The 17,261-nt window shown below is 49.2% G+C and overlaps 1 protein-coding gene across 2 annotated transcripts in view; it reads right to left on the reverse strand.

Annotated features, from left to right (window-relative positions):
* Window positions 1–17,261, reverse strand: part of AAK1 (AP2 associated kinase 1) — a 45,379-nt gene that overhangs the window by 25,057 nt on the left and 3,061 nt on the right. For both annotated transcript variants that reach the window (XM_058042339.1, XM_058042338.1), the window contains exons 2-3: window positions 3,193–3,311; window positions 1,705–1,813 (exon numbers count right to left, since the gene is read on the reverse strand). In XM_058042339.1, the coding sequence (XP_057898322.1) occupies window positions 1,705–1,813; window positions 3,193–3,311 (228 nt within the window). The remainder of the gene's footprint in view (window positions 1–1,704; window positions 1,814–3,192; window positions 3,312–17,261) is intronic.

The following is a 17,261-nucleotide window of genomic DNA, read 5'->3' on the forward strand; positions in this document are numbered from 1 at the left end:
ATCATCCCAAACCACAGCAGGGACACAGCCCTGACCATCCCAAACCACAGCAGGGACAGTGAGCTCTGATCATCCCTAATGACAGCAGGACACTGAGCTCTGGACTAATTTTCTTATTTTTTTTTCCAAATAGGACTTCTTTTGTCTGACTAGAGGAATAAAAGGCTGGATTTGGGGCACCCACAGTCCATGGATTAGTCTGCCTCACGTAAGCAAGAGGAGGGAGCAAGGGAGACACTCAGAAAACACACACGTTAAGTGGCTTGGCTGAAGTTGTTGACAGCAAAAAATTAAAAATCCATCTGTAACAAGGGAAACTCTGCACAAACAAAGGCAAGTTTTCAGGAACGAGTCCTGGATTTGTCTCAGCTTTGGGGTTTTGTTGCTGTAAAGGCCTTTCCAAAACAATCCTGAGGGTTTTTTCTCCTCTAAATGCCCTAGACAGACAGAGAAAATCTCCTTTCTGAGGCTCTGGTGAAGCAGGACTGCATCATTCCACATCACAAGCGCTGGAAAACTTTCGTGGTAGGAAAGAAAAGCTCAGTTTAATGAATACTACAGCTGTGAACATTTTACACCCAAAATGAATGCAGTTCTGCACACAAAGGCACTGATTTGGTTTGGAAACTGCTGGCCACAAAAGGAAAGTAACAAGGGAAAATCAGAGAGTAACAAGCATTGCAGGGGGAGGGCTGCAGGCAGAGCATCTGGCAAGAGCCACGTGAGAAAAGCCACCTCCCTGCAGATGGGAGCAAACTCCTCACAAAGATGGGTTTAATTCATCAGCCCAAAATGTGGGTGCTGCACTGGGGTGCCTGTGGAGAGCTCAGGTTTGTACCTCCCTCACGGTGGGCTCTGCACGTGGGGCTGAGCAGGGATGTGCCAGCACTGCCAGGCCTGTGCTAACAACGGCCTGAAGCTTAAAGAGATATTGTGGGTGATGCCTTCAGCAAAACTGCCCCAAAGGTTCCTCCTCTCACCAGCAAACAAAGCAGCAAAGAGGACGTGGCAGAACAGCAGCCTGCACGGAGCCTGTTCACACACATCTACATGTGTGAAAATGCTACCATGCTCTTGAGTTCAAAGCCAGACAGGCTCAAAAATACCCATTTCCATCAGCTGCCACCACCCAAACCAGTCACAGGCTCCTGAAGTCACCTGGCCAAAACATTATTTTTGCTGAAGGCTCTTCTGCGAGAAGACAGAATTTGAGGCCAGCACATGCATCATGTTCCAAACACCACATCCAGCCACAAAGATCAAAGCTTTGGGACAGATGGAACAGCCTGTCTGGCTACAGACAGCCAAGCAAAAAGGTCAGAGGTAAGAGGAACGCTTTTTGGCCTCGCATTATCCATGTCCTGCTTCTTCCAGAACAATCCTAGCCAGGCTGATGAGGAACAAAGCTTGCAATGAGATTAAAGTGAAGAAAAATTACATTCCTGGCTGCTCTAAGAGGAGCCACTTCTTGTGTGGAGCATCCTAAAGACAACAGCAAGATGTATTTGAGGGTTCTCCTTCCCAGCAGAGGGGTACAGGACCACCCTGGGCAGCAGCAAAGATGGCACCAATCCCACTGGCGGAGCCAACACAGCCCTAGTCCTGGTTTGCTCAGCTCAGAACAGCTTAGGGACAGCTCCTGCTCCAAAGGAAGATGTGCAGGCACAGAAGGACAAACCCCACCCCGTGCCCAGCCCCACTCACCCCGGCAGAAGTCCATGAGGATCAGCACCTCCCACACGTCCCCACTGCTGACTGAGTTGATGCTGGAGTCGATGTAGCCCACAATGTTCTTGTGGCCAGACAGATCCCGCTGCAAGACAGACAAACCCACACGTGGAACAGCCAAATGTACACACGGACCAGCCACATTCACACGTGGAACAGCCAAATGTACACATGGACCAGCCAAATTCACACGTGGAACAGCCAAAATCCCACCGTGGACCAGCCACATTCACACATGGAACAGCCAAATGTACACATGGACCAGCCAAATCCACACATGGAACAGCCAAATGTACACATGGACCAGCCCCATCCACACATGGACCAGCCAAAATCACACCATGGACCAGCCAAAATCCCACCATGGACCAGCCACATTCAGGACCAGCCCCATCCACACCATGGACCCTCCTCATCCTCACTTTCCACGAGCCATCATTCCAAAGGCAAAGACAAGAGAGAGCAGCAGCAATGAAACCCCAGTAAACAAGCTTTGATGTGAGATCTAATCTCACATTTCCCCACACAGCCCAAAGCTTCCCTGCACTATCACAAACTACAGCAGCTCACTTAAAAAGTATTAACCTCATTTAAAGCTACTGCAGGAATCACACACAGAATTGCTACAGGTAGGAGTTTCTGACATCCACCCCAAACCAGTGCCTCGTGCGGTAAATTCACAAAATGAGGATTTTATATTTCCTTCCCCACCTGGCAGCTGCTCTAAATACTCATCAGTATCTTTGAATACAACTTCAAAAGTGGCACTTCCACGTTTACCACGCTGCAAACAAGATTAGGCAAATCTATTTGGATCATCTCCATTTTGTCTTTGTTTAGGGAAGCTAAGTTTGAAACAGTTATTAAAAATAGCTATCCCATCGTCTAAATCCTTGTGTCCAATAATCTGGAGAAATATCCCAGAGCTTATTACAAATACTTTACATTTCAAAAGCCCTGGCAGCAGCTACCCCACAAATACAGTTTTAATCTACCAACCTCAGTGATGCAGAGATAACCTTCATCCCAACCCAGGATTAGAAGATGCTGTGATACAGATTTATCTCAGGATGGAGGTCTGCCATTCATGCACTGATTGCAGTTCAGAGATATCAGAATCATCAGCCTTTTCTCATCAGGTTTAAAAGGCTGAAGTCTTGAGATCCCAACTGAAGATTGTGGGACTGAATTCCAACATCCCCAGCCATGCTCACATCTTCTGCCCTTCCTTTTCCCATTAAGCCATGCAGTTCTCCCCTCCTTTTCCTGGAATTCCCTGTTGTTTTCAGATTTTCCTTGTCCACTGGACAGGAACTTTAGAAATAGTTCAGTACCAGATTTTCACACACTCCAGAGGCCAGGATTTCCACACAGAAGCCATTTTTGCTAGGAAAAGGCAGGGTTTGTGACCTGATGGCACAGAGCTCACGAGCAGAAGGCGCCCAGCCCAGAGCAGGCACTCACCATGATCTGGATCTCCCTCTTGCAGACCTGCAGGTCGTACTCATTATTGACATACATCCTCTTCAGGGCACACTTCACCCCATTGCTCGTCCTCACCAGGAACACGATTGCAAAGCCACCTGTGGAGGACACAAAATCGCCTGCTCATTAACCAAACCCCCCTTTGTTCCCAGCCCTGTCCCTGCCAGGGGAGTGCAGCAGGGACGGGGACAGGGGGACACTGAGCAGCTCCACTATGGAAATGCTCCTTCCCTGCCCCTCTCCCAGCTCTGCCTGCACACTTTTCTCCAGGAACTCACAGGGATCCAAGGGGGAAATCTTCAATTAATGGCCACGAAGTTAACACCTAACATCTCCATAAAAACAAGCAATTACACCAGTTCCTGGTCCTGCCAGACAGTCCCTCATTGCTCCATTAATTCCCATTATGAAGAAGAAAGCTGAAGGACAGCAATGCTGCCTTGGACAGAAATCAGAGCTACAGATCACCCACCGAACCACCAAAGGCCTAAACTTAAAAGGCTCTGCAACTTTGAAGCATCCAAGTTACATTACAAAGCTGATTTGTGCAAGAAGCAAAAGAAACATCTCCCACATGCAGTTTGATGTTAATGCTTTTAAATCAGGACAGAAGAACAAGGGAAAAACCCACAATTCATTCTGTGGTCATTGCTATTAGTAAAGTCAGGATTCCCAGGATAAATGGACTTGTTTCAGATGAAAGCCTTTCACACAGTTCCATGGGTGGGTTTGTGCTCACGGTTATTCAGCACTTGCATGGGCTGCCCCCATCCCATGATGCCACACTTGGGTGAAACTTACTGACCAGGAAAGAATGAAAAAGAGCAAATAACCAGGCAACACTGCTGTGTGTAATGTACAATTCTCCCTGGTCGTTTTCAATGGTTTTTATGACATTACAGCTCCTCTTCCACCTCGACACAGGAGTTACACACACAGGTACCTCGCTGCCAGCACGGGGCTCAGCAGGAACCTCTCCTGGCAGCCCAAGCCCAGTTTTACACACCACAGCCACAGAACCAGAGCAGGCTTTCCCAGGAAACCCCACGGACTTCCAGCAGCAGCCCCAGAAAGATGGGACAGAAAGAAGAAACAAACAAAACAAAAAACCACTCCTCCTCCCTTCCCCCCCCCCCAAGAAATATAAGCATCATCAAGACTTCAATGAAAGGTCTTGAAAACTGCAGCCAGGCTGCAGAATGGACACTCAAAGTGAGGAGAGTGTGCCACGGCCTCGGGATGAAGCAGCCACAGCTGCTCCAGCCCCCTCCAGCTCTGGAGGGGCCTCTGTGCACAGCGCTCGATTCAGACCCAAAAATAACCCTGACTCTCCCTGGAGCTGCTGCAAGTTGAGCATCTCAAATTACAACTCATTTTTAAGGGCTTCTGAACCCACAGCAGCAGCCTCATTGTTCTCCCCGGCCACGTTTGTCTCGTTTCTGGAGAGCAAACCTGCACACCCCGCTGTGAATCTTCAGCCCAAAGGGCGCCTGTGGAAAAGAGCAACACAGCACTGCACTGACTTTTCTTCCCCCTCTTATACCCCACAATGGAGCCAGGAAGAAATAAGGGACCATAACCAACACAATCTCCCCAAACCCTACTTTGCTAACAGCCTGCATTTTTCAGAATCATTGGAGAGATCAGGTTTGGATTTTTTTTTTTTTTTTTTAATTTCAGTACAGTATTTCCATGGATCTCAGAAAAATACTAGAGGGAAAAAAAACAAACCAAAAAAACCCCAAAAAATACCACAAAAACCCAAAGAATTGTTTTTTTTCAAAGTTTATTACAGTCCCAATTTTGGTTTTGGTAATAACAACACTTTTGGGTTTCCCTGCCCCCCAAAGTGAGCTGCTCCACCCCAGGGCTCAGTTCCCTTTTCCCAGCACTGGCCAGCAGGACAGGGCATCTCTGTTTACAGTGCTGTGCTCAGCAGAAAGAAACACGAGCTGAGCAGCAAAAATACATCAAAAATACATTTACCTTATCTTTTAACTGCTGACAGCTGCCTAACCCTTCCTCCTCGCCCACTGCACCCCTACACCACCACCAGCACCTCCTCAGCCTCCAGACCACAACCAATTTCCCCCTCGTTATCCCAGTCCAACCCCCAACTCGGCTAAATCCTGGTAAAGTTGAAAGGAAACAGATCAAAGACAAATTTACAGGCAATTATGATGGAGCCCTGCCAGATGCACATTACAGGACCATTTACTCCTTCTCTCAGAGAGCAGCAAGACAGCGGCAGGCACACAGAGAGGATGATCCTGGGATGAGGGACCCTGTGCCACACTCGGGCACAGCTTAAAGCACTCCAGGCACCAGGAACGTGCCCATCTCCCTGCTGGCAAAGCCTCTTTCCCAGGGCACGTGGGGAAAGCAAAGGCATGAGACCAGGGCAGGCTTCGGCTGCAAGAGAGGAAATAAACCCAGGAGCAAGAGCTGAGCCTGAGAGTCACCTCAGAGGACAGCTTTCCCCTGCACATGTGCCTCTGATTTAAGGTTCTGAGGGAAATTCAACTCTCTTCCCCCAGCAGCCAGCAAAAACTAAAATACCCATTCTAAAATGTGAGAAGTCATTTCTGTGTTCACCCTTGAGACATGTGAATATTGTTGAGCAGGCAGCACACAGGCAGCACTGGGATCACCACCAGCTCAGAGCCACCACCAGCTACAGGGCTCTCTCTGTGGAAATTTTTTTGTGTCTCTTTGGTGTTTTAGGCCTGCCTGAACTGCATGGAAACGTGGTTATCAAGCCACACACTGCTGCCTGACTGCTGCTCTTGCTAAAGGGTTTCAGGATAAGCTGAAAAAATACTGGGAAGTTCCAATTATCTCCAGTCAATACAGATGCCAGAGCAATTTTCCATGCAGGCTTGTGTCAGGGCACTGGCCAGCTGCCAGCCCTGCTGGTTGTGTTTTCAGCCCTTCTGTAATTTCAGCAGGATGCACAGCTCCTCACAGCCAGGCAAGCACTGCTGAACCAGGTGAGAGCAGCTGCAGGTGAGGAGGAGAGAGCTGTGCTGAGCTCCAGGGACTCGTGGTGGATTGGAGATGGAATGTTCCTGCAGCCAGCAATGCCAGCCAGGCACAGCACTGCTGCTGCAGGGCACCAGTGCAGCTCCTGCCTGATCTCCTTCCAATGCTCTGCATGCACACAGCCCAGCACTGCTGCTGCAGGGCACCAGTGCAGCTCCTGCCTGATCTCCTTCCAATGCTCTGCATGCACACAGCACAGCATTGCTGCTGCAGGGCACCAGTGCAGCTCCTGCCTGATCTCCTTCCAATGCTCTGCATGCACACAGCCCAGCATTGCTGCTGCAGGGCACCAGTGCAGCCCTTGCACTGCTCAGATCTCCCCAGACTTGCCCCAGGAACACTCAGCCTCCAGGGACAGCCAGCCGGGCATTTTAAGCTCCAGCTGTACCAGCAGGCACTTAATTTTAAGTGCTCTGCTGAACCAGGCACAAAGCCACTCCATTTGCACAATTCCAATAGTCACTGATCCTTATCCATCAAGAATTATGTCATATTTTGCCTTATCTCACCAGCCACAAGAACTTCCTCAGCTCCTGCCTTCCTAAGCACAAGGGCAGGCTCACTCAGGTTTTGTTTTTTCCCCCCGGTCAGGATGCTGTGATCCAGCTGCAGGAAAGCCACAGTGACTCCCCTGCACGGGGTGTTCCCAGCTCACCGTTCCCAAAGCTTTACTAAAACACTCAGTAATGTGGTTTTGCCCAGTCACGGCCCCAAGCAGCTGTCACACAGACACTGCACGTCACCCATCACTGGACAGCATCACCTGGCAGCACCAGAACCACTTTCTCCCTGCTGCTGTGCTGGGAAGCCATCCTGCACCTCTGGCAGCTCTAACTGGAGCAACACACAGTCATTCAAAAAAAGAAAAAAGTTTTTCCCCAAGTTGTGTATACACAATAGTCACTCCTCTCAACCCAAACCATTCTGTGATGTGATTCTTGGTCCTAAAGCACCAATGGTTTTGGGCATCTTTTCTAGAGACCCAGGTGCCCTGGGATCCTCTGAGCAGCTGGGGCTGCAGAGACCCCAAAAACCCTCCTGTGACTGCTGGAAGTGGCACTGGGACCCCAGCAGCTCCTAGAAAAGCACCACAGTCCCACCAAGCCAGCAGTGCCAGGGAGCAGAGCCAAGGGAAACAGTGCCACTGCTCCTGCCTCGCGCCACGCTCTGCTCTGACCCTCCAACAAGTAAATATTTGCTGCTGGATTTTAATATGGGCTTTTTATTTCAATAATAGCTCCCCACGATTTGCATTAGGATTACAGTGCTATTTTTGTGGCTATTAATCTGCACCAATGTATTCTTTCTGCTGCCTTTATTCCACTCTTCCATTGCCCAGCAGGAGGGTATTGCTGCACATACCTGCTGCAAACACACCATTTCAAATCCCATTTTCCCCCCGTTTTTGTGCCACTTCTGAGCTCTTTGTTTCCAGGACAGGATATTTCACTCCAAATTAAGCTTTCTGTTCCAGCATTATTCCTTGTTATTACTAGATGTGCCCACAAACCAGAGGCAGCACTGTGAAGTGTTCTGTGTGACACATAACGAGGGGCTGGAATGAACAGGATCACTGCACATTGCTTTTTCTGCTTTGTGAAGCATCTGCAACACCTTCAAAGTCACAGTGTGTCAGCACTAACATCTTTACAGACAAATACAACTGCCTCATTTTGTTTTGAAAGTCATTTGAGGCATAATTCAGAAGGCACGGTAATGAGGCAGACTTTGCATTGGGGCTGTAATATCCAAGATCATGAAAATGCCAAATACCATGAAAATCTCCTCTGGATTCCAACCCCAAGTTCTTCCCCTACATGCCAGTGCAGCTGTAACCCACCTTTCCTCCTGGAAGGATGCTCTCCAGTCTTTCCCACTGATCCAGCACCACAAGGCTGGAGGGACTCACAGCAGTGTGGTTGTACTAATGCTCTCCTTTGTGTCTGCATTTTGTTGTTTTAGTACTACATGCTGGAGAGACACGACACTTGGGGTTTGGGATTTAATTAGTGCCTGTGACTCACTCTCCCACCCAACTCCATAATCCTCTGCCTACACTGGGGTATTTCCATGCCATTTCATAGCCATGAAAGTGAAGATTATTCACCCTCAAGCTGCAGGCACACAAAACACACGGTCTGTCCCACGGCACAGGCCTGCATCACCTCTCAGGAGTATACACAGATAAAATAAAGATAAAATAAAGATAAAACCATAACCCAGGCTAAAGAACAGATTTTCTGCACCTGGGGTCAACAGTCAGCACGCTGAGGCACAAAGTACTGACAGGGTATGTCAGCCACAGGGGTAAGGGGACCTGCACAAGTGTCTGCAGGTGGCGGTGGGGACAGAGGTGACACTCAGGACACACCACACACACAAATAACAGCAGCAGGCTCTGCTCCAGGAGGGCCAGAATGTGGATCTCCTACTACACCCAAATGTCTGTAAACAGTGCATGTGTTTGTGTACATGTGTGTTACAAACCAGAGTCCAGCTCTGAATGAGAACAAAACAAACCCTCGTGTCCTGCCCAGCTGAGAAGAGCAGATAATAGCCCTAAATTAAACAGGGCCTCTCTCAGCCCAGCTTTTCCACCTCAAAGGAAAATACAACAAAAACCAACTAAGTAAAGCTTGTTATAAGTCCCTTGACTTACCTAAGCATAACAGTGCCAAGGTGAGGGGGCTGCTTCAGTGTAAAGGGCTGTCCCAGCATCTCCCAGAGCAGAATTTCAAGGAGCTCTCAGTGCCCCCACACTCACCTGAGCAGGCAGTTAAACACACCAAAACCAAACAAAAACCTGGGTGGTTCACTGAGCTTTCAGCTGGGGCTCCATCTGCTCCTTTGGGCTGTTTCCATGCCCCTAAACAGCACTTTAAAAGGTTTCACCCTGGAGTGGAGATAGAACTGCTCTGGGAAACTTATCACATCAGATCTTGAAACATCAACCGCCAATTAAATAGTCTGAACATTTAAGTTTTATCTTGAGGGCAAAAAAGAAAGGGCACACCACTAACTCCAGCTGAAAGGAGCAATGGTCACAGTAACTCAAATTTCAGCCCTGTTCTGACCATTTTAATTGGCTGTAGGAGGCAATCAGAGCCCCAGAACTGCAGGGAAAGTAGATGGCACCCAGATAAAGCAGAGAGGACATCTAGTATTTCATGACAGGAAACCTGAAACGTGCACAGCACCAGGAGAATCAGCTGAATCCTGCATCTCCCCAGATGGAAAATTAGCTAAAAAGGTATTTTTGCAACAAGATCAGGAATTTAATAGTGAACGTACTGTAAAGAAGACTGCAACTGTTACAACTGTAAAGAGTCAGGCGAGCTCAGAGCTAAAGTGAACATACAGGACATACAACTATTTTCTGAGTGTTTCTAGTGATACTTTAGTGGAAGAAACACAAGGGACAGATACAGGTTGTGTGTCAAGCCAGCCAAGGGCAGAATCCTCCTGGCACAGGAAAAACTCTTGAAGAATATTCAAGCTTTGCTGGGCAAATCCTCAGCTCCCCTTCCCTGCCTGCAGAGCAATGTGCTCAGCTTGTTTTCCCCTAGCAAATGCTGGGGCTTCCCAGCCTTCATCCTGCTGCCAGAGCAAAGGGAACTGAGAAACTGGGAAACTGAGGTGGATTCTGTGCTCACCCAGCCCATACCCACAACAGCAGCAGCTCTGACAGGGCAGGTAACAACTCACTGGGCACTGTCCTTCCAATAATCACCATTGCAGGCAGCCAGAAATTCCCCACACAGCTCACACTGGAGCTGGGAAGGCTTTTGCCTGCACAGAACAGCAAGCAGAGGAGGCTCAGGCTGGCCAGCAGAAATCCCTGAGCTCCCCAGGCACGGAAAGCCCAGCACCTGCCCACACAAAATGCAACTGGGACTCAGTGGGAGGCGGGAAGAAAAAGGGGAAAAAACCAAAGAAACGGCTTCAAAGACACCTCCAGAGTCCATCAGACAGCACCCATCACCAGGGCAAAGGTCTGATGCCAAGAGAGCAGAACAGCCCAGGCAAAGCCCTGCTGATCACAAACCCTGCTCACTCCAGCCCCAGAAAGCTGCAGCTCTTCCAGCCCCAGCACTGCCAGGGCTTTGGGCTTTAAATACCACCAGGAAAACTTGAACAGAACATCCAGCACATGCGAGCAAAGGATTCCTCCCCAGGTAAAACAAAGGCTTCAGCTCACACTGAGTTCATGGCTCAGACTCTCAGCCCTACACAGCTTTACCATAGCTGAGAATCCTAATGTGATTATCCAATATTACCAACACAATTATAGGGCCCTTGCTTAATGTCACTGCTGCAATATCTAGGCCATGACAGGACAGATTTAGATTTACAAGCTCCACCCTCTCCTGTTAAACAGGCAGGACGTCACCATGGCTAATGTTGGTGTGGCAGCCCCAGCCAGGAGTGCCTGAACTGTGCAAAATGATGCAGCCAGGAACCCCACACAGCACCAGCACAGCCTCTGCCTCTCCTGATTTGAGCAGAGCAAGACTGGTTGTCTAGGGGCTGTGGCAGTTTTGGGAGCGAGCAGCCAATCTATCAGCTGTGATGCTCACAACAACACACAGACACAAAATAATTATACAGTCAGAGGCATTTTCACTGCATGGACAGCATGGGGAAAGCATAACTGCCTCTTAGTTATGCCTCTTACTTCTGTGGGGCTGCTTTAAAGCCATCCAGCCTCATTTCTTTGCATGTTTCACGACCCCAGCTCATGACAGAGCTCACTCCCCACACAATCCTCCTGCAGCTCCCAGGCAGGCCCATGGAGAAGGACAAACAGGAAGCTGTAAATCACAACACAGCAGAGAAAGGAGGGGAAGGAAATTCATCTCTGCCATGCAGCAGCATTTCAGAAGCCTAAAATAATCACTGGGCCAGATCCAGGCTGTGCATTAAAGGCCCTCTCTTGTCAGAAGCTCCAGTCCAAGGGCAGCAGGAGCTGGGAGCAGCCCAGGCACCCCAAGCCAGGGGCATCAGAGCCTCGCAGCATTTGCAGCATTTGTGACAGCAATTTCATAACCAACAGCAGCTCACTGGAGGCTCTGGCTGCCTCAGCAGGAAGCACGTTGAGGTGTTCACGTGGGGGGATTTGCTGGGCATGTGCTCTGCTGCACAGCCCTGTGCATCCACTCCATTTCTCCCCGACAGGCAGAACCAAAGCTGATAGAACGGTGTTCTATTGCTGTGCAGCAAGACACGCCGCCTCCAAACAGATTACTTGGCAAGGCAGGCTCAGTCCCTCTCTATTGTAACAATTTTAGTCCCTGAACTTCCACTGTAAGCCCGAAAAAAAAAAATAAAAATTAATGGGTCATGAATAACTCAGGGCTTAAAAAAAAAATTAAAAGAATCATTTGTTTAGTTATCAGTCAGCCCTTTAAAAAGCACATTTCAGCTGCTATTATTCCCAGCAGCTGCTAATAGCATCTGAGCCCTTGTTCATCTCCAAGTGAAATTAGCACTGGCATCAACATGCTGTGGAGCATGACGGGCTGAGTGAACACGGCTGGAAATGCAAAGCCAGCAAGAAGCTGCAGCAACTGTAGGCAGCTCAAGAGCTTCCCTGGAAAGGCCAGGGAGCCGTGAATCACATCAGAAAAAAGCAGAACCAGTCGAGCAGAGAGCAGGCCGTAGCTGGAGGTGAAGAGGAGGGAGAAGGCAGGATGAAGGCCAGGCTGGGACTAACTGAGCTGGCTTGCAAGGCAGAGCAGGCCGTGGAGAAGTGTCATGGAAACAGCACACTCCATTGGGGAAGCAATTATGCAAGGATCCTAGGACAGCTCACAGCAACAGACACGTCAGGCATGCAGGAATTCTGGTTCCAGCATTGGGGAATTCTGGTTCCCAGGGCAGCACCCAGACATGCTCCTGAGCACGGCAGCAGAAGCAGAACTCCACATGCTCCATTCAGCATTTAACAGGAAAAAATATCAGCCTACATGAAACAGGGCTTTGAGCTCTCCACACATGCACAGGTGAAGAGGGAGAGGTATGAACTATTTGTCTGCTCATCTGTCAGATGTCTAGGAACAGCAAAAGTTGCAGGGGTCCAGAACCTGCAGTCTTGTGACTGTTACTCACCAAGCCTGCAACCACTGGGGATTGAATTCATCAGTTCAAATGAACTTAAGTAATTGCTTTACGTGTTTATATCCCAACTTAAATAATAAATATATCACTAAATGCATCAGTTGCAGAAAAACTTTCAAAGGTCTTCTTATGTTAAGTTTAAAACAAAAGCAAAAGGTAGGAAACAACCACCTGTCCCCCTCCAAAACTAGCATCATTTTAATTTTTTATAAGTCCAGTACATTTACTCCTGTCACATGTGCTGCTGAGAGCTGGGTGAGCAAGGCTGAGTCTGTGTGTTTCTGTGGATCTCCACAAGATCCTGTGTGTCAGCTTTCACGGCATGGTGAGCTGTACCAACCATCACTGCCTGTTCCTGAACAGGCAGAGAGGCAGCAGCACACCAGTGTGCTCTGGCACCAAGGGAAGAGCCAGGAATCCCCAAGGAGCAGGGCCAGGCTTTGTTCTGTGTTTGCATTATGTGACACAGCGCCCTGGCCCATGATAAAAGTTCCTGGGTGCTATGGTGACATGAATATTAATGACCCTGCGATTAAAACACCAGGCAAGGAGTCGTATTTGCATTTAATACAAGACTGTCCCTGCTCTGCTACACAGCCCTTATCAAATGGCTTCATCTTCATGGGCTTCAGCTTCTTATTTGTGAAATAATTTGATAAACCTTCCCTGGCACCCTCTCTGTGTGTCTGCTCTGCAGAGAGGGGACGGGCACAGGTTGTGGCACAGAGGCACAGGTTGGGGCACACCTCACAGCCAGAGCCTTTGTGTTCTGCACAACAGCTCGGCACTTCAAACTGCAACTGGAAATGCAGCACAGGAACAGCAGGGTAACTCATGTTCACACATCCAAGCACATCTGCTGACTCAGAAGCAACAGGTAGAGGCTGAAAGAAAGGCTCTGACATTCAGCAGGTTTGTTCCTCCCAGAAATGTCCCCAGGGATGACAGGACAGTGCGACCTGCCTGTCCTGCCCTCTCTCCCACACTGTCCCTCCTCCAGCCCTTGCCACCCCACACATCAGGGCCCTGTGATGCATTTCTTCACCTCCTTACAAACACAACCATAGGATCTCAGCACCTGAGTCCCTGCACACACACAGGTGCTGTCACAGAGCCTTCCAACCCCAGAGGGTTTTCTTTAACAATCCCAGGGTATTGCTCATGCCACAGCCATCTGCATACCCCTGGGGTTACACACCCCTTGCCAAAAGTCAGGAAGAGCCATTAGAGCAGAGCCCAGGGCCAGCAGCAGCCACAAATAACCTTCCTGTGGCCATCAGGGAGCATCTCCCATCGATCCAGCTCCCTCTCACAAGCAGCAGCTCAGTGCCAGAGACGTCTTTATGGCCCAGGTCAGAAGCCATTAATCCTTCAGAGGGTCACAACAGGTAACTCAGCTAACACTGAATTAGCAGATAGGTCATGCAGAGAAGGCACAGAAGGCACAAGGCTTCCATTTCTGTGCTTCTCACATCAGCACTGATTTCTTGTGTTCCTTTTAAGAATTTCAAACCACTTTTGAAAGTCCATATCACTCTCATGAACGTCTGAATAGCACCCCTATAGAACCTGGGATAGGGAAGTCACAAAAACATGTATAGCACACCAAACCTGGTGCCTTGGAGAGAGCCTGATGCTCAGTGACAGCCACAGGAACCAGGCACATCATGTCCTCACGGAGCACTCTGCACATCTTTGAGACAAGCCTGGGTTTATTCCACTGCTGCCATTTGTGCAGCAAAAGCACACATCAGCCCTGCAAGCATCACTTTGCTTGCAGAAGGAGACACAAGCTAAGATGATATCTGAACAACAGCTGTGCAATTAGGCAGCCTCAGATCCTGCATTTTGCTCTCACACCCTCGAGAACAGCTTGTCAGATTGCTCTAAGCTCACACAGGCACATTTTGGGGCCCCCTACCACAGGCCTTTGGGAAGGGAAACTGCTGTGTGCCTGACAGTGAATGGAGATCAGCCCTACCTGCCCTCATCACAGCACAGGCAGCTTCCAGCTCAGCTGTGAGGGGATGCACACGCAAATCCCTGCTCAGGGAACTCAGCTGCTGATGGCTTTTTTTATTTTTAATCTATGAGATCACCCGTCACTGGTACGTAATTTCTTTCTGCAAAATCATGAAGCAAAGCAGATGCTATGAGCATCTTGTTCCAAAAATGTCTTTAATGCAATCCTGCAACACATGGCCCAGGGTCCTGGTGTCAGCAGGGCTTCTGCCACAGAGCAAGTGTGAATTTACACCCAAAGCACACGAGTGCCAAGAGCTTCACTGAAATCACAGCGAGGCAGCACTCGAGAGGAAACACAGACTGCAATTAGAGCACCCAGTCTGGAAGGGCAGAGATCAATTCCTGACTTGGCCACACGTGCTCCGCATTGCTTCACCTCCTATCTGAGTTCCCAGCAGCCCTAAAAGGGGTGGAAGGGCACATCCACAGGCTGTGCCAGGGCTCAGATACTCTGGGGAGTGAGAGTTGCTGGCATTAGAGGAGCTGCAGCAGCTCCCCTCTGTCTCACTCTGCTGCATCACCCTGAGGGCAGCTAACAATAACCTTCATTTCATTTAGTGGCAATTCCTGGACCTCCTACAAAAGAAGAAAGTTTCCATAATGACAAAAAGCCACAAATGAGAACTACCTTGCAGTGCCTCACTTAAGCCTTTCCAAATCTTCTCCTTGTGCTTGTAAATCACTGTCAGTATTGTTCCTACTCTCCAGAAGCACAGCAGCCAGTATCTGATCCAAGGAGGTTTCTTTCCAGCATGACACCACCGCAAGGACATCCTGTGCTGTCCCCATCCAAGGAAGGCAGCACCCCTTCCTGGGAAACTTACTCAGTTACCTCTTGTTATCAAAGATAACTCCTCCATAAACCAATTCTGCTTATGGCATGTTCTCCTCAGAGACTCCCTGTCTCCTTCCACATGTAGAACACAAGTAAACACTTAGCACAAGAGCAGGCAAATTAGTTGTGACTTTCCAGAGAAGCAGCACCAGCCCTGCAGCTGGCACGCTGCCTTCCCCACGGGCACAGCCTCAGCCTGCCCAGAACGTCTACCCTGAATAAAGTCACCTTCAAGGGAAGCAGCTCCCAGCCCCTGCCCAAGTGTGCAGCACCCGGCAAGTGCTGACCCCTCATTAGCCATGATTAATGCAGGTGGGTCAGCCTGGAAGGCAAGAAGGGCTAAACCCAGAGTGGATTCCAGCTTGTCTTCAGCACATTTGTAACTTCCCACCTGATCTCCTCGAGCTGCTGACAAGCACAAAGGGGAGAAGGCCCGTGCCACAACAAAAACATTATGCACGTGCAACCAGAGGTTAGCAGCCTTTAAAACTACCAGAACACTTCTGTAAGGCTCCAGCTGGAGTTAAACCATGTATTACCCCCGGCCAGAACCCCAAAACTCGGCTTTCTTACACTGACAGCTTCACGGCAGGAGTGCTGAAACAGAAACTGTGCTGGTTTCACAGGGAAGTTCCTTCCTGGGATGGTGACTGGCTGGGCCAACACTGCCTTTAAAGCAGCTTTTAGCTGCCAGAGCTGCTCCATAAGGAAGCAGACCCCTTCTGCAACAGGCTGCACAAAGCTCACGGGCCAGGTCAGTCTCTGGCCCACACAACTTCTTACACACTTAAATCCACTAACACCTGCTTTTCCTCCCTGATTACATCTCCGGACACAGCACACACTGTCCCAGCAAAAGCTGCGCTGCTAAAAGCACCAAAACACTTGGGATACCTCAGCATTTAGCAAAGAACTCCCCTGAGATCCTTCACAAGTTCCCCTGGTTCTACTCTCAGAAAAACAGACTGCTGGAACACAGAATCAAACATCCTACCTGGCAGAGCAGAGTGCAGAGTACATGTTCTGCCCCACAAGAAACAGGGAAAAAATTAAAAATAAGAATCACGTGTCCCATTCCGAGAGGAGAAACAGTTTAATTCCTAATCCAAATGTCCCTGGTCAGCTGATTAGCAGCTGGCCCTTGGCTGAAGCTGGAAAGCAGTAACTCACAAAATACACTTCAAAGCAATGTCCTGAAACCAACCACACTGGAACTGGGTTGAGGATCACATAAATCTGCAAAACGTTCCTCAGACGGGGTTTGCTTTAAAGTGAAATCATTTCAGAGGAAGCTCACATGTGTTTTCAGTGGCTTCAGGTTAGGGTGCTGCAGGGAAGGAGGTGCCAAGGGAGGGCAGGGGTCAGCAGAAAGCCTCAGCCCTGGGCACTGCAGGGCACAGGCCGGGCACTCACGGCTCTGCCAGCTGCTTCCCACGTGCAGCTCTGCCAAGCACAGTCAGGATGGATCCCACAGCATCCCTCTTTTCAAAACAGAGGGAAAACACAGCTGGCAAACGTAGGATGGTTCTGTGACTTTGCACTGGTTTGTAATATCAATCATTAAATGCTTTCAAATCAACATTAGTTACAGCACACAAGTACCTACCTGAAAAACTCCAGTGAGATATCCTACAATTATTAAACCCAAGTCCCTTACTTAGACTTCAACTTATTGAAGGGGAGAAGACCTTCAAAAAAGTACAATTTTAAAAGCAACTTTTCACAGACCTGCAGAAACTCAGCCTGTACTTTTTGCTAGAAGCAGAGCAAGACAAACAAAACCCTGCTCAAACACGTGCCCCATGGATGTTTACACACCTCGGGTCAGCTCAGCACTCTCACAACACTGAGCACAGAGTCACACAAAACACAGAGGCCCTCAAAAATGGGACACTGGGGCAATCCCCAACCTGGTTCAGCTCACCCGTGCCTTGTGGGACTTTGCCACACACACAGCTCCCCCAAACGCCTCATTTATGGCAACACCCTTCTCAGTGCTCCTGCTGCTTGGATCCCCATCAGAGGGACA

Source organism: Melospiza georgiana, chromosome 31 (genome assembly GCF_028018845.1).
Source record: "Melospiza georgiana isolate bMelGeo1 chromosome 31, bMelGeo1.pri, whole genome shotgun sequence".
Taxonomy (NCBI): domain Eukaryota; kingdom Metazoa; phylum Chordata; class Aves; order Passeriformes; family Passerellidae; genus Melospiza; species Melospiza georgiana.